Source organism: Jaculus jaculus, chromosome 14 (genome assembly GCF_020740685.1).
Source record: "Jaculus jaculus isolate mJacJac1 chromosome 14, mJacJac1.mat.Y.cur, whole genome shotgun sequence".
NCBI lineage: Eukaryota > Metazoa > Chordata > Mammalia > Rodentia > Dipodidae > Jaculus > Jaculus jaculus.
The window spans coordinates 16660998-16682930 of NC_059115.1; the positions used below are offsets into that span (position 1 = coordinate 16660998).

At 46.9% G+C, this 21933-nt stretch overlaps 2 protein-coding genes across 5 annotated transcripts in view; one reads left to right on the plus strand and one right to left on the minus strand.

Annotated features, from left to right (window-relative positions):
* Positions 1 to 4326: 4326 nt before the first annotated feature.
* LOC101596000 (cationic amino acid transporter 3-like) lies at positions 4327 to 12617 on the plus strand. The gene is made up of 11 exons (XM_045133340.1): positions 4327 to 4699; positions 5252 to 5410; positions 6195 to 6372; positions 7912 to 8024; positions 8215 to 8437; positions 8578 to 8717; positions 8809 to 8911; positions 10156 to 10367; positions 10548 to 10714; positions 11423 to 11531; positions 12469 to 12617. The coding sequence occupies exons 1-11, from the start codon at positions 4327 to 4329 to the stop codon at positions 12615 to 12617; spliced, it is 1926 nt and encodes a 641-aa protein (XP_044989275.1).
* A 5247-nt stretch (positions 12618 to 17864) lies between these two features.
* Positions 17865 to 21933, minus strand: part of Znf331 (zinc finger protein 331) — a 28203-nt gene continuing 24134 nt past the window's right edge. For all 4 annotated transcript variants that reach the window (XM_045133519.1, XM_045133516.1, XM_012951946.2 and 1 more), the window contains one exon: positions 17865 to 21210. In XM_045133519.1, the coding sequence (XP_044989454.1) occupies positions 19961 to 21210 (1250 nt within the window). In that variant the 3' untranslated portion in view covers positions 17865 to 19960. The remainder of the gene's footprint in view (positions 21211 to 21933) is intronic.

Consider the following 21933-nt stretch of genomic DNA (forward strand, 5'->3'; position numbering starts at 1 on the left):
GCCTCCCGAGTGCTGGGATTAAAGGCGAGCGCCACCATGCCTGGCTGTTTACCACGTTTTCTAAATGGTTAATGTGAGTGGCTGGGGAAAGAAAGCCAGACCAGTAAGCTTTGTAAGCAAGTGCATTTAACCACCGAGTGCTGGGCCATCTTCTCAGCTCTCTCTCTCTCTCTCTCTCTCTCTCTCTCTCGCTCTCGCTCTCTCTCTTTTTTTTTTTTTGGTTTTCCCAGGTAGGGTCTCACTCTGGTCCAGGCTGACCTGGAATTCACTGTGTAGTCTCAGGTGGCCTCAAACTCACGGTGATCCTTCTATGTCTGCCTCTGAGTGCTAGGATTAAAGGCATGCACCACCATGCCCAGCTTTCAGCTCTTCTCTTTCTCTCTTAATATTTTATTTACTTGATTTTTTTTTTTTTTTCGACGTAGGGTCTCACTCTAGCCCAGGCTGCCATGGAATTCACTATGGAGTCTCAGGTGGCCTCAAACTCATGGCAGTCCTCCTACCTCTGCCTCCTAAGTGCTGGTATTAAAGGCGTGCGCCACCACGCCCGGCTCAAATATTTTATTTACTTGAAAAGCAGATAGAATGGGTATACCAGGGCCTCCAGCCACTGCAAAGGTCTTTTTTTTTTGTTTGTTTGTTTTTGTTTTTTCGAGGTAGGGTTTCACTCTAGCTCAGGCTGACCTGGAATTCAACTATGTAGTCTCAGGGTGGTCTCAAACTCATAGTGATCCTTGTACCTCTGCCTCCCGAGTGCTGGGATAAAAGGTATGCACCACTATGCCTGGCTTATTTTTACTTTTTATTTTTTCAAAGTAGGGTCTCACTTAGCCCAGGCTGACTTGGAATTCACTATGTAGTCTCAGGGTGGCCTTGAACTCACAGTAATCCTCCCACCTCTGCCTCCTGAGTGCTGGGATTAAAGGCGTGTGCCACCATGCCCGTTTTTTGAGGTAGGGTTTTGCTCTAGCCCAGGCTAACCTTGACCTCTGCCTTCTGAGTTCTGGGATTAAAAGTATGTCCTATCAAGCCTGGCTGGAGCCCTGGTTTTCAAAGTGTATTGTTCACTAATTTTAAATATATTTACAATTTTGTGCCTTTTTTTCCTATGCTGGGGATTGAATCAGGCAGGCATGCATGCTAGGTAAATTCTCTAGTAACCTGCATCTCATCCTCCTTTTTATTTTTTTTTAAAATAATTATTTTTCTCATCTCAGCATTCTGTATGTATTTAGAGCCCTTCTAGTTCTTAGCAAAATCAATAACAACAAAACATTTTTCATAGTGGAAAAGGCAAACTGTGCTCATTAACTCCTCACTGTTCCGTCCTCCTGGTGGCCATGGAAACTATCCTTGTATTTGGTGTTTCAGTGAGTTTCATCAATTAGTGTGTGCGTGCGTGTGTGTGTGTGTGTGAGAGAGAGAGAGAGAGAGAGAATGAGAGAGAGGGAGAGGGAGAGGGAGAGAGAGAGGGTCTGTTCTCATTTATTCCAGGCTGACCTCAAACTCTGTGGCTGCAGATGACCTTGAGTTTGTGATCCTTCTGCTTCTACCTCCTGAGTGTTGGGATTACAGGTGTACCCCCATAGGTCTGGGTTATGAGGTGCTGTGGGTCAAACCCACAGTTTCATGCATGCTAGGAAGACACTGTGGCAACAGAACTGAATTCTGTTCCCAACCATTCTTTTTTCATTTTGAGGTAGGGTGTCACTCTAGCCCTGGCTGACCTGGAATTCACTATGTAGTCTCAGGATGGCCTCGAACTCACAGCGATCCTCCTACCTCAGCTTCCCAAGTGCTGGGATTAAAGGTGTGCACAACCATACCGGGCTTCTTCTTTCCTTCCTTCTCTCTCTCTCTTTCTTTCTTCCTTTTTTTGTAGTTTTTCAAGATAGGGTCTCACTCTAGCCCAGGCTGACGTGGAATTCACTATGAAGTCTCAAGGTGGCCTTGAACTCCTGATCCTCCTACCTCTGCCTCCCGAGTGCTGGGATTAAAGGCGTGCACCATAACGCCCGGCTAAATTTTTTATTTACTTATTTATTTTTTTTGAGTCAGGACTTTGTAAGGTAGTCCAGGCTGGCCTCACACTCATGAGATCATCTTTCTGCCTCTGATTTCTTTCTTTCTTTTTTTTTTTTTTTTCAAGGTAGGGTCTCACTCTGTCTCAGGCTGACCTGGATTTAACTGCATAGACTCAGGGTGGCCTCAAACTCACAGTGATCCTCCTACCTTTGCCTCCCGAGTGCTGGGATTAAAGGCGTGTGCCACCACGCCCGGCTGCCTCTGACTTCTTAGTTCTGGAAATGCACGTATGTGATAAGATCCCTGGCCAGTGTGGGTCCTTGACTGGGCCAGGTTAGGGTCTGTTGCATCCTACTAATTTCATGTCATTTTGCTTTGGCTCCAAATACCAACTCCATTCTAAGCTGCAACCAATGAGCCAAAGCTACGGGGCTTCCCGAGCCCCTGCTTGGCATTGTACAGTGTTGGTCCTGTGTTCGCCTAAAGTGCCACTTCACACGGCTATGAAGACAGTGTGGGAGTGATGATGATTATCGCTCTTCCTGCTCAATAGAAGAGGTAGGGGAGATGAGTGACCCTTGTTCAAAATCAGTCAGCTGACAAGTGGCAGAGCTGGGGTCTGAACAAGGTGATTTGGTTCACAAAAACACTCATCAATGAAGCAGATGTTGTATTCCAGACCCTATGCTGGAAAGGATCTATTTATATGTATTTATTTATTTTTATTCAAGGTGGAGTCTCACTCTAGCCCAGGCTGACCTGGAATTCACTATGGAGTCTCAGGGTGGCCTCAAACTCACAGCGATCCTCCTACCACTGTCTCCCGAGTGCTGGGATTAAAGGCATGTGCCACCACGCACATCTTATTTATATATTTATTGACATGGTCTTAGATGGTGCTGGCCTCAAACTCATTATGTTGCTGAGGCTGACATTGAACTTCCAGTCCTCTTGCCTATGTTCAGAAGTCCTGGGATGAAAGCTGCATGGTGGTGCATGCCTTTAATCCCAGCACTCAGGCAGGCAGAGGGTAGGAGGATTGCCATGAATTTGAGGCCACCCTGAGACTACATAGTGAATTCCAGGTCAGCCTGAGCTAGAATGGGACCCTACCTCAAAAACAAAAACAAACAAACAAATAAAGAAGTCCTGGGATGACATGTTTTGAGAGTTTGTTGCTGTTTTCTTTTTCAAATATTTTTATTTTTGTTTATTTATTTGAGAGAGAGTCAGAAGGAGGGAGAGAGAGAGAAAGAGTTGGTATACCAGGGCAGCCAGCCACTGCAAATGAACTCCAGATGCATGTGCTACCTTGTGCATCTTGCTTACGTGGGTCCTAAGGAATCAAAGCAAGGTCTTTTGGCTTTGCAGGCAAACCTTAATTACTAAGCCATCTCTCCAGCTCTTTCTTTGGTTTTTTGAGGTAGGTCTTGTAGCCCAAGTTGATCTGGAATTCATTATGTAATCTCAGGCTGGCCCGAAACTCACAGGTGAGCCCACCATGCCTGGTTTGCCTTTGTTTGAACTGATCTATTCGAGCAAATCAGTTTGAAAAGCAGCAGAGTTGGCCAATGGTGGCTTACACCTACAATCTCAGCACTCAGTACATGGAGGCAGGAGGACTACCATGAGTCTGAGGCAAACCTGGGCTCGCATGTGAGACCCTGTCTCAAAATATGAGGAGGCTGGGCTGGAGAGATGGCTTAGTGGTTAAGTGCTTGCCTGTGAAGCCTAAGGACCCTGGTTCGAGGCTCGGTTCCCCAGGTCCCACATTAGCCAGATGCACAAGGGGGCGCATGCGTCTGGAGTTCGTTTGCAGAGGCTGGAAGCCCTGGCGCGCCCATTCTCTCTCTCTCCCTCTATCTGTCTTTCTCTCTGTCTCTGTCGCTCTCAAATAAATAAATAAAAATTAAAAAAAAATATGAGGAGGCTGGGGAGATGGCTGAGCAGTTCAAGGCCCTTGCTTGCAAAGCTTAATGGTCTGAGTTTGAGTCCCCAGTACCCACATAAAGCCACATGCACAAAGTGGCGCATATGCCTGGAGTTCTTTTGCAGTAGCAAGAGGGCTTGGTGTGGCTATTCTCTTTCTCTTTATGTGCAAATAACAACAAAACAAAAAGGAGGTGGTTAGGATTCTAATTTTCATTTGAGGACTCTATGATTCCAAGAAGAATGTCTGTCTTGTTACTCATACAGCCACTGCTCCAAAGAATATGTCTTACGTGCAACTCCCAGATGGATTAACCTTCTTGACAATTGTCTTATTTTCCAGCAGATATTGGCCTCAAAAACATGCCTAGGATGCTGTGGCAGAATGTCCGCCGCTTTGGTCAGAAGCTGGTTCGCAGGAAGCCTCTGGTGCTGGGAGCGGCATCCAAGAGTCATCTGTCCCGCTGTCTGAGCATACTGGACCTCGTGTCCCTGGGTGTGGGCAGTACCCTGGGCGCAGGCGTGTATGTTCTGGCTGGGGAGGTGGCCAGAGAGAAAGCTGGACCATCCATCGTCATCTGCTTCATGGTGGCTGCCCTGTCTTCGGTGCTGTCTGGGCTTTGCTATGCAGAGTTTGGAGCCAGGGTGCCGTGTTCTGGTTCTGCATATCTCTACAGCTATGTCACAGTGGGCCAATTGCTGGCTTTTGTCACCGGCTGGAATCTCATCCTCTCCTATGTCATTGGTGAGGAAGTGTGGGCTCAGAAGACTTAGAAATGCTGGGGAGGGGAGCCAAAGTGGGGTTTGCCCTCATTCCCAAGGATAATTTCACCTGGTATGTGTAATGAGGAGGACCTCAGATGTCATTCTACCTGGCTTTGTCCTGTTTTTCTCCAGGATGGACCTAGGAGAAATGGAAACTGGAGGGAATGGTCAGGGGTTTTTGTTTATTTATTTCAAACTATTTTTATTAGTATATGTTAATAATCATATATAATAGTGGGCTTCATTATCACATTTTTTGTATATAGATAGCTAGATAGATAATTTATTTTTTGGTTTTTCAAGGTAGCATCTCAATCTAGCCCAGGCTAACCTAGGATTCACTATGCACTGTCAGGGTAGCCTCGAACTCATGGTGATGCTCCTACCTCTGCAGATGAGATTATTTTTTTCCCCCACCCTCACCAAATGTAGAGCCCCAAGGTATTTCCTGTCTGTGAGTCTCTCCCGAGGCACACGGTCCTCAGGATGAGTGCTCTTTTGGTGAGGGAGGGCGCCTCCTCTTCCCTCACAGGCGCAGCCAGCGTAGCCCGAGCCTGGAGTGCTGCCTTTGATGGCCTCACGGGGAACAGCATCTCCCAGGCTCTGCATGCCGCCCTCCGTATGCAGGCGCCCAGCTTCCTGGCCAAGTACCCCGACTTCTTTGCACTGGGTCTGGTGCTACTCCTCACTGGTAAGTGAGGGTCAGGGATGATGTGGGCGAGGCTCTGGAAAGGGGGAATGGTGGCTGGTGGGGGACGTGAGCATGAGTGTTGCAGTCACGTTCGCATTGCTGGTGGAAATCACCAGAGCAAGAGCAGCTTGTGGGAAAAAAGGTTTACTTTGGCTTATAGGCTCGAGGGGAAGCTTCGTAATGGCAGGGGAAGACAACGGTATGAGCAGAGGGTGGATATCACCACCTGGCCAACATAAGGTGGACAATAGCAATAGGAGAGTGTGCTAAACACTCTCTCAAATAAATAAATAAAATATTAAGAAAATGCCAGTGTGTTGGATTTGCCTCAAAAAAAGAAAAAGAACGTGAATTCCAGATACATGTGCCAACTTGTGCATCTGGCTTTACATAAACAGTAGGGAATTGGGCTGGATGCATTTCTTAGTGGTTAAGGCATTTGCCTGCAAAGCCAAAGGACCCAGGTTCAATTCCCCAGGACCCACGTTAGCCTGATGCACAAGGGGGCACATGCGTCTGGAGTTCATTTGTAGTGGCTGGAGGCCCTGGCGCGCCCATTCTCTTTGTCTATCAAATAAAGAAATAAATAAGTAAACAAATAAAAATACTAGGGAATTGAACCCTGGCTGTTAGGCTTTGTAAGCAAGTGCCTTTAATAGCTGGTCCATCTCCCCAGCAATCTCCCTACCTTGGCCTCCCAAGTGCTGTGTGCCATTAAAATGTGTGCCATTAAGTCTGGCCTGGAATTCTTTTACTGGGCATCTCTTCTCCTAACTTCCCACAGGTCTGCTGGTTCTGGGAGCTCGAGAGTCTGCCCTGGTCACCCGAGTATTCACAGGGGTGAACCTTTTGGTTTTGAGCTTCATCTCTCTCTCTGGCTTCATTAAGGGAGACCTGAACAATTGGAAGCTCACGGAGGAGGACTACCAACTGGCCATGACGGGGTCCAACAGCAATGACAGGTCAGAGGGCCTCCCAGGGCACTTCAGGGGTGAGTTGCTGATAGGTAGAGAGCAGAGGATCGGGCTGGTTGGCCGAGCTCAGGGACATGGCAGCCCAGGACCAGGGCCGGGTATCGACAGAGCATGCAGTCGAAGCTGCATATACCCTTAGTGTCTTCTGTTTTTGAGACATGGGCTCAAGTAGCTCAGGCTGACCTAGAGCATTGTTTTTTCTTTCTTTCTTTCCTTCCTTCTTTCTTTCTTTTCAAGGTAGGGTAGCCCAGCACAGGCTGACCTGGAATTCACTATGTAGTTTCAGGGTGGCCTTGAATTCACGGAGACCCTCCTATCTCTGCCTCCCAAATGCTGGGATTAAAGGCGTGCACCACCATGGCCAGCTTGTCTCTCTTTCTGCTTGCAAATAAATAAAGAAAAATATTTTAAAAAGGCCTCATGTGGTGATGCACACCTTTAATCCCAGCACAGGGGAGGCAGAGGTAGGAGGATGGCCGTTGAGTTTGAGGTCACCCAATTTCAAGTCAGCCTGGCCTAGAGCTAGACCCTACCTCCTCGAAAGTTAATAATAATAATAATAAAGCCATCTCTCCAGTCCTGATTCATAGTTTTAAAGTTTTTTTTTTTAAAGCAAAGAAGTTTTTATTATTTATTTCAGAGAGTGAGAAGAGAGAGAGAGAGAGAGAGAGAGAATGGGCACGCCAGGGCCTGTAGCCACTGCAAATGAACTCCAGATGCATGCACCACTTTGTGTATCTGGATTATGTGGGTACTGGGGAATTGAGCCTGTGTACTTTTTTTTAATGAAAACAAATAATTATTTATTTTAGAGGGGGGAAGGAGAGAGAGAGGAAGAGGCAGATGAGAGAAAATGGGCATGTGAGGGCCTCCAGCTACTGCAAGCGAACTCCAGACACATGTGCCACCTTGCGCATCTGGCTTATGTGGGTACTGGGGAAACAAACCCGGGTCCTTGTGCTTCACAAGAGCCTGTGTACTTTGAGAGAGTTAATATGGCCATGCCAGGGCCTCCTGCCTCTGCAAATAAACTCCAGATGCAACTGGCATTTTGTGCATCTAGCTTTACGTGGGTACTTGTGAATCAAAAGTGGACTGTTTGTTGGCCTTTACAGGCAAGCCCCGTTAACCATAGTGTCATCTCTCTAGCCTGACTTTGACATTTTGATCCTCCTGCCTCTGCCTCCTTAAAGCTGCCATGTGCTACGATGCCTGGTGTGTAGTGCTGGGGATGAAACCCAGGACTTCCTGCATGCGAGGCAAGAGCTGTATCCCCAGCTCACTCCCCCGTTTTGTTTGTTTGTTTCGTTTTTCCGAGGTAGGGTCTCACTGTGTCTCAGGCTGACCTAGAATTCACTATGGAGTCCCAGGGTGGCCTCAAACTCACAGCGATCCTCCTACCTCTGCTTCCCGAGTGCTGGGATTAAAGGCGTGCGCCACCACGCCCGGCTCCTACGGCTGGTTTTGAAGTTGTGCTCCACCGTGCCTGGCCCCTGCAATGTTCTCCCCTTTCTTCTCTCACCACAGCCTGGGCCCTTTGGGCTCTGGGGGGTTTGCACCTTTCGGCTTGGACGGCATTCTCCGTGGGGCGGCCACGTGCTTCTTTGCTTTCATTGGGTTCGACTGCATCGCGACCACAGGTTAGTAGCCTGGGCTCCCTGTCCTCTCGGGCGTGGGCGGATTGGGCTTGGGCCGGGCCCACCCTTAGGTATTGGCTTGTTGTGTTGTTGGAAGGCTAACTTGCTTTGGGGGGATGTAAGAGCGGGGAGGGGTCTGTGCACGGCCTGTGTGTCCCTGTCCCCTGACCCAGGACTTGCTTGTGCCCTGCAGGAGAGGAGGCCCGCCACCCTCAGCGCGCCATCCCCCTGGGCATCGTGATCTCACTCTTCATCTGCTTTCTGATGTATTTTGGTGTCTCCGCGGCGCTCACCCTCATGATGCCCTATTACCAGCTTCAGACAGACAGCCCCTTGCCTCAGGCCTTTGTCCATGTCCACTGGGGCCCTGCGCGTTACGCAGTGGCTGCTGGCACCCTCTGTGCCCTTTCCTCCAGGTTGGTATCCGAGGTCTCTCCCATCTGCTGTTGGATCACTGGGATGGAGACAGGGGAGGGAATACGGGAATGCTGCCCGCACGGGCCGGAGCAGGCGCCGTCCATCCCCATCCCTACTTGGCTCTCCCCTCTCTTTCTAGCCTCCTCGGTTCCATGTTCCCTGTGCCTCGAGTTGTCTATGCCATGGCGGAGGATGGACTCCTGTTCCGGAGACTCGCTGTGGTCCATTCTCGCACGCACACGCCTGTCCTGGCTACTGTCATTTGTGGAGTCATTGCAGGTAAAAGCCCCACACGCTGCCGGTGACCGAGCTTGGGTGCGTCCACTCGGCAGTGTCTCACAGACCCTGCTCTTTCTGCTTTGATTGGCAGCATTCATGGCTTTCCTTTTTGAGCTCGGTGATCTTGTGGACCTCACATCCATCGGGACCCTGCTGGCCTACTCCTTGGTGGCCTTCTGTGTCCTAGTCCTCAGGTGAGATTCCACCACAGGCTGAATGGGGCTCTGGGACAACATGAGGATGGCCGGCGCCCATCCCAGTTGGATGAGCTGGACGTTGGATGCATCACACTTGTGGTTGCCGTTTCCGTCACAGGCGGCAGGGGAGGTAGTCAGCCGGCCAAGCGCTTGTCTCGCCAGCATCAGGACCCGTTGATCCCCTAGAGCCGTGTAATAAATAATGTGAGGTGGGATGGTGTGCACCTGTAATCCCAGCACGGGGGAGGATCCCTTGGAGGTGGCTGTCTATCCAGTCGATCCTAATTGGTGAACTCCAAGCCAGTCTCAGAAATAGGTGGATGATGGGCTGGAGAGATGACTTAGCGGTTAAGCGCTTGCCTGTGAAGCCTAAGGACCCCGGTTCGAGGCTCGATTCCCCAGAACCCACGTAAGCCAGATGCACAAGGGGGCGTACACGTCTGGAGTTTGTTTGCAGTGGCTGGAAGGCCTGGCGCATCCATTATCTCTCTCTATCTGCCTCAAATAAATAAAAAAAATGAACAAAAAAATTTTAAAAAAGAATTAAAAAAATAGGTGGATGACTCATGCTCCTGAGATTAATAGCTGATGTTGTCCCCTGGCCTTCTCTCTCTCTCTCTCTCTCACACACACACACACACATGTACATGGACTCACGTGTACATATCCGCATAGGAACGTGCATGCACACATTCGTGCACACCCTATTCTCTCTCCCTCAAAAAGTTACCCTTGAGGCTGAGTTAGGAGGCTCACTATGAGTTTGAGGCCAATCTGTGACTACAAAGCGAATTCCAGGTCAGCCTGGGATGGAGTGAGACTGTTAAAACAACAGCAACAAAAAAGCACTGGACAGATGGCTTAGGAGCTAAGGTGCTTACCTGCGAAGCCAAAGGACTCACGTTGGACTCTCCAGATCGCATATAAGCCAGACACATGAGTGAGAGACCCTACCTCAGAAAAAAAAGCCCAAATACGTTAACACTAGGGATATGTAGATGGATAATTTAAGGGATTCCTATGTTTCAAAACAAATTTTTTTCAAGGTAGGATCTTGCTCTAGCCCAGGCTGACTTGGAATTCCCATGTAGCCTCAGGCTGGCCTCGAACTCACAGTGATCCTCCAAAGTCAGCCTCCTGAGTTTTGGGACTAAAGGCATGTGCTACCACATCCAGTTAAAATTTTCTATAATACACATGTGTCATGTTTATAATAAAATTTGCCTTCATACCTCATTCAGGTACCAGCCAGATCAGAATTTAAACCATGGTAGGAATGAGAAGACCCAGGGGGAGTCTCTTGAGATGAAGGCTACCCCTGAAGCTACGGCACCCTCAGAGCCTGGTTCCGAAGCAGGAAGCCCAGGGGTTCTACGCAGCTTGTGGCACTCTGCGGACGCTGGTCCCACTGTGAGGTCTGGCTGGATCGTCTATGGCTGTGCTTCCCTCACTGGTGAGCTCTGACATTTCTCCTTGGGCACTGGGAAGTTGACAGCTTGGGGGGGGGGGGAACTGTTGTCACGTGCTGAGTGAGGTGCAGTGGTGACTGGGCAGTTTGGGTGGACGTGGCCCCGAGGTCATGGACACACTCAGTGGCTGGCAGTGAACCCCTTCTCCCTGCCTTGACTTTCAGTCCTTGTGCTGACCCTCGTGTGTCTAATCCTGGCCCAGTGGCCGGGGCGCCTGTTCTCTGGAGACCTCGTGTTGGTAGTAGTGACTGTCTCACTGCTGGTACTTGTTCATCTGATGGTGGCCATTATCTATAGACAACCCCAGAACACCTCTCCGCTCCACTTCAAGGTAGGTGGACCTACTGTGTTTGGATGGCTCACCCTGGGAAAATTGTCTTGCATACTTTGAGGTCTAAACATGCTTTACTGTACCAGGGAACAAAAAAGTATAGAGAAGAGTTGACTAAACTGGTGGACAGCTAGAGGAGGTGGTGCCTGTGATCTCAGCACTTGAGGTTGAGGCAGGAGGATCAGGAGTTCAAAGCTAGCTTAAAAAAAAATTTTTTTTTTTGAGATAAGGACTCCCTCTAGCCCAGGCTGACCTGGAATTGTATTCTCAGGCTGGCCTTTAACTCACAGGCAGTTCTCCTACGTCACCCTCTGAGTGTTGGGAATAAAGGTGTGTGCCACCACAGGTTCAAGGCTAATTTGGGCTACATGAGACTTTGTCTCAAACTAAACACAAAGCTGGGAGTGGTGGTGGACGCTTTTAACCCAGTGCTTGGGAGGCAGAGGTAGGACAATTGCTGTGAGTTTGAGGCCACCGTGACACTACATAGTGAATTCCAGGTTAGTCTGGGCGAGAGTGAGACCCTAGCTCAAAAAACAACAACAAAGGAGGGGGTATTTCCCTGCCCAATGCCCATGGTTAGTACCTGTGTATTCTGGAACATCCCATGGGGTCCCCAGGAGGAACATGCATGCACAGCCCAGATGGAGCTGGGGAGGAGCTCGTGTCTGCCATGTGCGGAAGCTCACTGGCTGGCTTTGCCAACAGGTGCCTTTCCTACCCGTCCTTCCTCTGCTGAGCATCTTTGTGAATGTCTACCTCATGATGCAAATGACTGCTGGGACCTGGGCTCGGTTTGGAGTTTGGATGCTGATTGGTAGGTGGCTTTTGTTTTCTTCTTCTTCTGTTTTTTTTTTTCGAGGTAGGGTCTCAGTCTAGCCCAGGCTGACCTGGAATTCACTGTGCGTCTCAGGGTGGTCATGACGATCCTCCTACTCTGCCTCCCGAGTGTAGGATTAAAGGCATGTGCCACCATACCTGGTGGTGAGTGGCTTTTTATTTTTATTTATTTTCAAAATGTATTTTATTCATTGGAGAGTGAGAGACAGACACAGAGAGAAGAGGTATGCTAAGGCCTTCACCTGCTGCAAACGAACTGCAGAAGCACACTCCACCACGTGCATCTGGCTTATGTGGGGGCTGGGGAATTGAACCTGCGTCCTTCGGCTTTGCAGACAAGTGCTTTAACCATTAAGCCATTCCTCTAGCCCCCAAATGGCTTTTTACTTATTTATTTTGATTTATTTTTCTGGGTAGGATCTCACTCTAGCCCAGGCTGGCCTCGAACTCACAGTGATCCTCCTACCACTGCCTCCCTAGTGCTGGGATTAAAGGTGTGCACTACCCCTCCTGGCCTTTAAAACTGTTTTTTAGTTTTTAAATTTTATTTATTTATTTGAGGGTGAGGGGAGAGAATGGGTGCACCAGGTCCTCCAGCTACTGCAAATGAACTAGACACATGTGCCAACTTGAGCATCTGGCTTGTATGGATACTGGGGAATTGAACCTGGGTCCTTAGGGTTCTAAGGCCAACACTTATCTGTTAAGCCATTTATCCAGCCCCCCTTGTGTGTGTTTTAATGGTGAGTGGCCTTTTGGGAGAAGTGTGTGAGGGGGAGACAGACTCTTGGGCAGTTAGGTTCCTGCGTTCTGTCTCCCCTTTAAAGCAGCCCGGAGGATGTGCAGAGTTCCTGTCGGGCATGGAAGGGCAGGCACGGGTGTCTCCTCACCTCACCATCTCACTCCTCTGCCAGGATTTGCTATTTATTTTGGATATGGGATTTGGCACAGCTTTGAGGAGAACGATCAGCAGCCACCAGACTCAAGCTCTTCAGTTCTCCACGAAAACATCCCTGGTGCTGAGTTAACTGAACAAACGACCGACATGTCCTGCAGACTGTAGGTGTCTTTTTCTTGGTGGTGCTGGGAAAGCAGCAGTACTAGGGATTGAACTCAGGGCCTTGTGAATACAGGGCAAGCGCTCTAACACAGAGCCGTATCCCTACCTGCATAGCCAATCTTGGATCAAGGAAGTGTATATGGACTGCGAGTGAACAAGTGCCTTAGCATTTATTCCTTTTACTTTTTTAAAAATTCTTTTTAGCTATTTGACAAATAAAAATTGCATGCTTGTGGTGCGCATGATGTTGTTATTTATACATTGTGGAATGGGGGCAAATCAAGCTAACTATTTTGTTCCCTCATCTTTTTTTAAATTTTTTTTTTAAATTTATTTGAGAGTGACAGAGAGAAGGAGACAGAGAGATAGAGAGAGAATGGGGTGCGCCAGGGCCTCCAGCCACTGCAAACGAACTCCAGATGCGTGCGCCCCCTTGTGCATCTGGCTAACGTGGGTCTTGGGGAATTGAGCCTTGAACTGGGGTCTTTAGACTTCACAGGCAAGCGCTTAACTACTAAGCCATCTCTCCAGCCCTATCTTTTTGTTTTGAGACAGGGTCAGTTTTTTTTTTTTTTTCAAGGTAGGGTCTCACTCTAGCTCAGGCTGACCTGGAATTCATTATGTTGTCTCAGGGTGGCCTTGAACTCACAGTGATCTTCCTACCTCTGCCTCTCGAGTGCTGAGACTAAAGGCATGCACTACCATACCTGGCAGTCATTTTAGAAAAAAGTTTGTTTTTTATTAGAGAGGGACAGAGAGAATGGGTATTGCCAGGGCCTCCAGACACTGCAAACTCCAGATGCATGCACCACCTTATGCATTTGGCTTATGTAGGTACTGGGGAACCCATCCTAGGTTTTTAGGCAAGTTAGTTCCTTAACTACTAAATCATCTTCCCAGCCCATTCTTTTTTTTTTTTTTTCCGAGGCAGCATCTTACTCTAGCCCAGGCTGACCTGGAATTCACTATGTAGTCTCAGGGTAGCCTTGAACTTATGACGATCCTTCTACCTCTGCCTCCTGAGTACTGGGATTAAAGGTGTGTGCCACCATGCCTGGCCTTCCCAGCCCAGTCTTTTTTTTTTTTTTTTTTATATTTTACTTATGAGGGCTGGGGAGATGGCTTAGCAGTTCAGGTGCTTGCCTGAGAAACCAAAGGACCCAGGTTTGATTCTCTAGTACCCATGTAAACCAGACGCACAAGGGGGCACATGTGTCTGGAGTTCCTTTGTAGTGGCTGGAGGGCCTGGTGTGCTCATTGCTTGCAAATAAATAAAACAAAAGTTAATATTTTATTTTATGAGATAGGGGCAGGTAGAATGAGTGCACTAGGGCCTCTTACCACTGCAGATGAGCTCTAGACACTTGTGTATGTGGCTCATGTGAGTACTGGGGAATCAAACCTAGGTCCTTAGGTTTCACAGGCAAGCACCTTGGCCGCTAAGCCACCTCCCAGCCCGCCATGGGCCATTCTAATGTATATTCCAAGTATCTGGCTTTATGTAGATACTGGGGAATTGAACCCAGGCTGGCAGGCTTTGCAAGCAAGCATCTGTAACTGCTGAGCCATGTCCCCCAGCCCATGTTGAACTTTGAATATCAGCAAATAGGATTAAAGTCAAAGGAAAGCCAGGTATGTTGACTGAGATGCACAAAGTGGTGCCCGCATCTGACCTGGCAGACCCCTACTCTCTCTCCCTTTCTACTTGCCAATAAATAAATAAAGGAAAGCAGAGCCCAAATCCAGATCCAGTTGAAGTTATCATCCCTGAGTCCAGCTAAGGCTCATACAATGACTTCTATCATCCACACGGAACTCTTGTGCAACTTAAAACTTTTTTTTTATTGGCAACTTCTATACTTACAGACAATAAACCATGGTATTTCTCTCCCTTCCCCCATTTTCCCCTTCACGACTCCTAAGATTGCCATTTTCACAATATTGATTCTTTTCATTTCCTAGTGTTTTCTGCAATTTCTTGCTTGAGTGTTTTACATTTCTCATTATAGATATCCTTCACTTCCTTGGTTAGGTTTATTCCAAGATACTTTTTTTTTTTGAGGTAATTGTGAAGGGGAGCGATTCCCTGATTTCAACCTCCACATGCTTGTTGTTAGCATATAGGAAAGCTACTGATTTCTGTGTGTTTATTTATCAGCTCCAACAGTTTGCTGGAAGAGACTTTAGGGTCTTTATATGTAGAATTATATCATTTGCATACAATGATAACTTGATCTCTTCCTTTCCAATTTGTATGCCTTTTATGAGTCTCTTGTCTTATTGCTATAGCTAAGACTTCCAGTACTATATTAAATAAAAGTGGGGGGGGGGAGGTAGAGAGATGGCTTAGTGGTTAAGGTACTTGCCTGCAAAGCCAAAGGATCCCTGGTTCGATTCTCCAGGACCCACATAAACTAGATGTGCAAGGTGGCACATGCACCTGGAATTTGTTTACAGTGGCTGAAGGCTCTGGCGTGCCTATCCTCTCCCTCTCTCTGCCTCTTTCTCTGTATCAAATAAATAAATAAATAAAATATACTTAAATGAAAGTGGGGACAGTGGACATCCTTGTCTTGTTCCTGAATTTAGTGGAAAAACTTCAAGATTTTCCCCATTTTTTATTATGTTGGCTGCAGGTTTGTCATAAATAGCTTTTATTATGTTGAGATATGTTCCTTCTATTCCCAGTTTCTGTAGAACTTTTACCATGAAGGGATGTTGAATTTCATCAAATGCCTTTTCTGCATCTATTGAGATGATCATGTGATTACTGTCCTAAGTCCATTGATATAGTGTATTTCATTTATCCATTTGCATATGTTGAACCATCCCTGCATCTCTGGGATAAAGCCTACTTGGTCAGGATGAATTATCTTTCTGATATATTCTTGTATTGTTTGACAATATTTTGTTGAGAATTTTTGCAGCATTGAGGTAGGGTCTCCCTATAGCCCAGGCTGACCTGCAATTCACTATGGAGTCTCAGGGTGGCCTCAAACTCATGGCAATCATCCTACCTCTGCCTCCTGATTAAAGGTATGTGCCACTGCACCTGGCATTTTAAAATAATTTTTATTTGTATTTTTTGGTTTTTGGATGTAGGGTCTCACTCTAGCCCAGGCTAATCTGGAATTCACTATGGAGTCTCAGGGTGGCCTGGAACTCAATAGTGATCCTTCTACCTCTGCTTCCTAAGTGCTGGGATTAAAGGCATGTGCTACCATGCCTGGCTCTAATTTTTTTTTGGGGGGGGGGTTTGAGGTAGGGTTTCACACTAGCTCAGGCTGACCTGGAATTTACTATGTAGTCTCAGGGTGGCCTCAAACTCACAGCGATCCTTCTACCTCTGCCTCCCGAGTGTTGGGATTAAAGGTGTGTGCCTCCACGACCGGCTCTTATTTTTTATTTTTAGAGATATAGAATTGGCGCCAGGGCCTCAGCCACTACAGTCAAACTCCAGATGCTTGTGCCATTTAGTGGGCATGTGCGACACTGCGCTTGCCTCACCTTTGTGCATCTGGCTTACATGGGATTTGGAGAGTCAAACCTGGGTCCTTAGGCTTTGCAGGCAAGTTCATTAACTGCTAAGTCATCTGTTCATCCTCACATCTGGATTTAAAAATATTTGTGAGAGAGAAGATGAATGAATATGGTATGCCAGGTCCTCTTGCCACTGAAAACAAACTCAATATGCATACACCACTTGGTAAATTTGCCTTTTTGTGAGCACTAGGGAATCAAACCTGGGCCATTAGGCTTTGCAAGCAAGTACCTTTAACCACTGAGCAATCTCACCAGTTTGGTTTGTTTTGAGGCTGGGTTTCACTCTATCCCAGGCTGACCTGGAACTCATTCATTAGCTCTAGACTGGCCTTTAACTCACAGCAATTCTCCTACCTCAGCCTACACAGTATTGAGATTAAAGACATGTGCCACCATACCCAGCTACTTACTTGAGAGACAGAAAGGCACACAGGAAGCTTGAGTGCAGCCAGACCTCCTGCCACTGCAAATGAACTTCACACACATACACTATTGTGCATTTGGCTTTATGTGGGTACTGGGGAATTGAACCCCAGGCTTCAGGCTTCACAAGCAAAGTGCCTTTAACCATTGAGCCATTTTTTTCAGCCCACTGTATGGTCTCTTATATTTCACTTTAAAAAATTTTGAAAGAGAGGCAGACAGAAAAAGAATGGGCACGCCAGCACCTTCAGCCTCTGCAAATGAACTTCAGACACATGTGCCACCTTGTGCATCTGGCTTATGTGGGTCCTGGGGAACTGAACCTGGTTCTTGGGCTTTGCAGGCAAGTGCCTTAACCACTAAGCCATCTCTGCAGCCTTCCTTATTCTTTTTGCATAACATTCTACACACCTTTCTTTCTGTATGGCTTCCCCTACCATTTCAGATAACCCAGTTCTTTTTCCTCCCACCTCACTCTTCCTTTCCCCTCATGCTATCCCATCTATTTCTAGTTTGTGCAGACGTGTCAATGTAGGGTGGAGTCCACCCATGCATGGTGATGGGAGGCTCCACCCATTTCTTCCTAGGCTTTCAAGGTTCCTGTACCCTTCAACACGTTGCCACCCTCCAAACCCAGCCCCTGGGCTTCTGGCTCTCCCTTTACTGTAGGCACATTTTCTTTCTTTCTTCCTTTCCTTGCTTTAGTTAAAGATTTATTTTTTATTTATTGGGGGGGAGGAAGGGCATGCCAGGTCCTCTAACCACTACAAACAAACACCAGATGCATGCTCCACCTAGTGCATCTGGCTAACGTGGGACCTGGAGAACTGAACTTGGGTCCTTTGGCTGTGCAGGCATGCGCCTTAGCAACTAAGCCATCTCTCCAGCCTTTTTTTCCCTTTTTCCCTTTAGACAAGTGTAAAGAGGCAGAGAAGAGGGTATGGGTCACTGTAAATGAACTTCATATGCATGTGCCGCTACCTGGCCTTATCTGAGTATAGGAAACCGAACCTAGGCTGTAAGATTTTGCAAGCAAATGCCTTTAGCACTGAGCCATCTCTTTAGCCTTGTAGGCACATCTTAAGAAGGCTCAGGTCTACCCAAGCCTACCTATTCCCTCAATCGTCCCAGGACTCCGTTGTGGCCTCTTTCTCAGGACACTGGCTCCCTGCCCGTGTGTGTCCTTGCTGTGCACACCTCAACAGTTCAGTTCCTTCAGGAATAGCTCATCTGCGTACACAACAAAATCAGTTTACACTTTTAAAAACTTTATTTTTAGTTGACAAATAATTGTATTACATTGACTTTTCACTTTTTATATTACATTTAGAATACAGTGACCCTTTAATACATGTATACAATGTGGAAAGATTGAGTCAAAAGAGCATGTCCAAAGCCTCCTTTACCTCTGTGGTGAGACATTTGAAATACTTTGATTTGAATTTTATGCATCCTGGTGACAGCCGCCTGACATCTCATGGTGCTCCCTTGTCCTTCCTCGACAAGTAGGGAGGCGGAACACTTTTCCGTCTTTGTGGCCATCTGTTAGTTTCTGGCGCCACGTTCTGTCTCCCTTTCGCCTGACCTGCTGATTGGCCTTTGCTGTGTGTGAGTCCTTGGCTGGGTGCGTGGGCCAGCTTCCCTCACTCCGCTCCGGGCTTGTCTCCATCTTAGTGGCGTCATCTCATGAACAGACTACATCTGGCAAATAACAATCTTTAGCACTCAGTCCAGTCTGTTCCTGACTGAAGATGTGACAATAATCTCCCATACCATCTCCACGAAGCCTGAAAGCCTTGTCTAAACCCACTGCACCCACAGGTGGCCTGGCACTAACTCACTGACAGAACACTGATGATGATCACAGAACAGTAGTAGGTAGTATTTACTGAATGACATAGTTTTCCAGACACTTCTCAAAGAGTTTACACATACCATTTAGTTTCCACAATATGACTATCCCTATGTACAAGTAATGCACACAGTGTACATTTTACAAATACACAAGTTTCAACACACAGACATTTTGACTCACAATTACTCAACTTTATGATGGTGCAACAGCATATCTTATTCAACACTGATTTTTCAGTTATACGATGGTGTGAAAGCACATCCACAGAACCACTGCCTTTTCAACTTCACGATGGTGCGACAGCATGTCCATGTAACCACTGCACTGATTCTCAACTTTACGATGGTGTGAAAGCGTACCTGATACAAACACTGATATTTCAACGTTACAAGGCACAAAAGCATATCCAGTATTAACCACTGATTTTTCAACTTGACAATGGTGCGAAAGCGTACCTGGTATAACCACTGATTTTTCAACTCTACGAGGTGTGAAAGCATATCGAATATAACCACGGATTTTTCAACTTTACGATGGCACGAAAGCATATCCAGTATAACCACTGATTTTTCAAGTTTACAAAGGCGTGAAAGCGTACCCAATACGACCACTGATTTTTCACGTTTATGGTGGTGCACAAGTGTGCCCAACACAACCACTGAACTTCGAGATAGTAAGAGCACATCCAGTACAGCTAGTTTTCAGCTTCACAATGGGGCACAAGCATTCCCCACACAACCACTGGTTTCACTTTAGAACAATATTCAATTTTTTTTTTTTTTCGAGACAGGGTCTTGCTATAGGCTGGCCTGGAACCTGTTCTGCAACCCAGGCTGGCTTTGAACTCTCAATCCTCCTGCCTCAGCCTCCTGACATTCCAGACATGTGCTACCATGCCTGGCAATTAGTCAATAAATTATGTGAGACACTCAATAGTTTTGTTACTAAATAGACTGTGTTAGATGTCGTTGCCCAACTTAGGCTAATGGGAGTGTTTGGAGCACATAAAGTGGGCTGGGCAAAGCTATGCGGCCTGGTTGGTAAGGTGTACCAGATGTACTTCTAAATGGTGTTGCCAGCATGACAGGTTTATCAGCATGTACCCTTACTGTGTGCTGAGTGTATCTGTAACACACACATAATGAGCAGTTGTGTCTCACAGAATGAAGAGTTGGGATGGTGAACATGGTTGGTATGGCATGTGTCAACACTAAAAAGGTTTCCCCACAACTGTCACATGAGTAGGGTTGTCCCTTAGGATGATCCTGAAGTGTAACACACATTCACTCAGCTGACCTATCCAGTAAAAATGCCAATACAGAACATGGTGTGATCATTAAGAAAAAAGTGACTTCTACTACACTCTCCCAAGTGTGCCTCTAGTATGACTTCTGATACTCTATAAGCAGGAAAATGACCAGTGAAGGCTTTCTTATGTAAAATCAAACATGAATTTTCCTCATGTTGAGGAAGAAATGAATGCAGGACAGAGGCCTTGGTATAATCTGAAAAGGCTTTTCAACTCTTAATGAGTTTTCACATGCTCTCGAAGAAGGCTTATATGATTAAAAACCTCCCCACATTGCTTACATGGGTAAGACTTTGCCATATGGGTTTTCTGATGCTGGGTGAGCTGATGGCCATGACTGAAGGCCTTCCCACAATCCTTACATTTATAGGGTTTCTCCCCTGTGTGAATTCTCTCATGCTTAACAAGGCTTGAGCCATAAATAAAGGCCTTCCCACATTCCTTGCACTTATAAGGTGTTTCACCCGTGTGAATTCTCTCGTGTTGCGTGAGGTGATAACCACAATTAAAGGCCTTCCCACATGCTGTACACTTATAAGGCTTCTCACCCGTATGGATTCTCTCATGCTTAACAAGGCTAGAACCCCAACGAAAGGCCTTCCCGCATTCCTTACACTCATGAGGCTTCTCACCGGTGTGAATCTTCTGGTGCTGAGTGAGGTAATTGACTCGAGTGAAGGCCTTCCCACATTCTTGGCACTCAAAGGGTTTCTCACCTGTGTGGATTCTCTTATGCTGAATGAGGCTAGAACCACAGATAAAGGCCTTCCCACAGTCTTTACACTCATAGGGCTTTTCACCACTGTGAATTCTCTTATGCTGAATGAGCTTATACAGACGGCTAAAGGTTTTCCCACAGTCTTTACACTCATAGTCTTTCTCACCAGTATGAAATCGCTGATGCTGAGTGAGCTCATCACCACGCCTGAATGCCTTCCCACAGTCTTTACACAAATAGGGTTTCTCACCAGTGTGAATTCTCTTATGAATAACAAGGCTGGAGCCCCACCTAAAGGCCTTCCCACAGTCTTTGCACTCATAAGGTTTCTCCCCAGTGTGAATTTTCTGATGCTGAGTGAGCTGATTACCCCAACGGAAGGCTTTCTTACACTCTTTACATTCATAGGGTTTCTCACCAGTGTGAATTTTCTGATGCTGGCTAAGCTGATAGCTACGACTAAAGGCCTTCCCACACTCCTTACACTTATAGGCATTCTCCTTCCGGGGTTTGGGGCGTGGCTTAGAAGCAGGTGTGCTCTCTCTCTCACTGGGTGCTTTTTTAGAGCTGACTGCTGCTTTATTGCCATTTCCTTCTTGGGAGCCCTGTGGTCTTTCAGACTCACCTTCAGGAATCCTGATAGGGAGGCGAAATTTACTTTTGCCACTTGACTTCTTTCTGTGAAAATTCAAGCCATATATGCTCTTTGCAATGGCAAACCTCCTAGCATCACATGGTGATTCCAAATCTGGAAAAAAAAATACATAACCTTTAACAGAAATCAGAAGCTAAGCCAACCCACAAACTAAGCTTCTCTAGTAGGAATGACATTTCTGGGCTGGAGAGATGGCTCAGCCATTAAGGCACTTGCCTGCAAAGCCTAAGGACCCAAGTTTGATTCCCGTACCCAGGTAAAGCCAGATCACTAAATGTTGCATGCATCTGGAGTTTGTTAGCAGTGGCTGGAAGCCATGGCATGCCCATACTCATTCTCTGTCTGCTTCTCTTGCTCTTAAATACATAAGTAAAATTTATTAAAAAAGAAATGACAAGCTGGGCATGGTGGCACACACCTTTAATCCCAGCACTTGGGAGGCTGAGGTAGGATCACTGTTAGTTCAAGGCCACCCTGAGACTACATAGCAAATTATAGGACAGCCTGGGCTAAAGTGAGACCCTTTCTCAAAAAAACAAAAACAAAAAATTGTTGGGACCACAACTTAGTGAGGGAATACTGCAGGCCTTACTGTTAAAGACAAACAGAAAAGGCCACGTTGACAATGGCCTTTGAGAGCGTTAGGCACTGCTATACCTGCAGAACCCTCTAATTTTCGGGGGCCTAAGGAGTGAACCCAAGAAATGTGCATGTTAAGTACACATTCTGCCTAGCTCCACAAAGCCAGGTTCCTAGAGAGATGGCTCTGGAACACCACAGTGGCTTGCTGCTATTCCAGAGCGCAGGGTCTCAGGG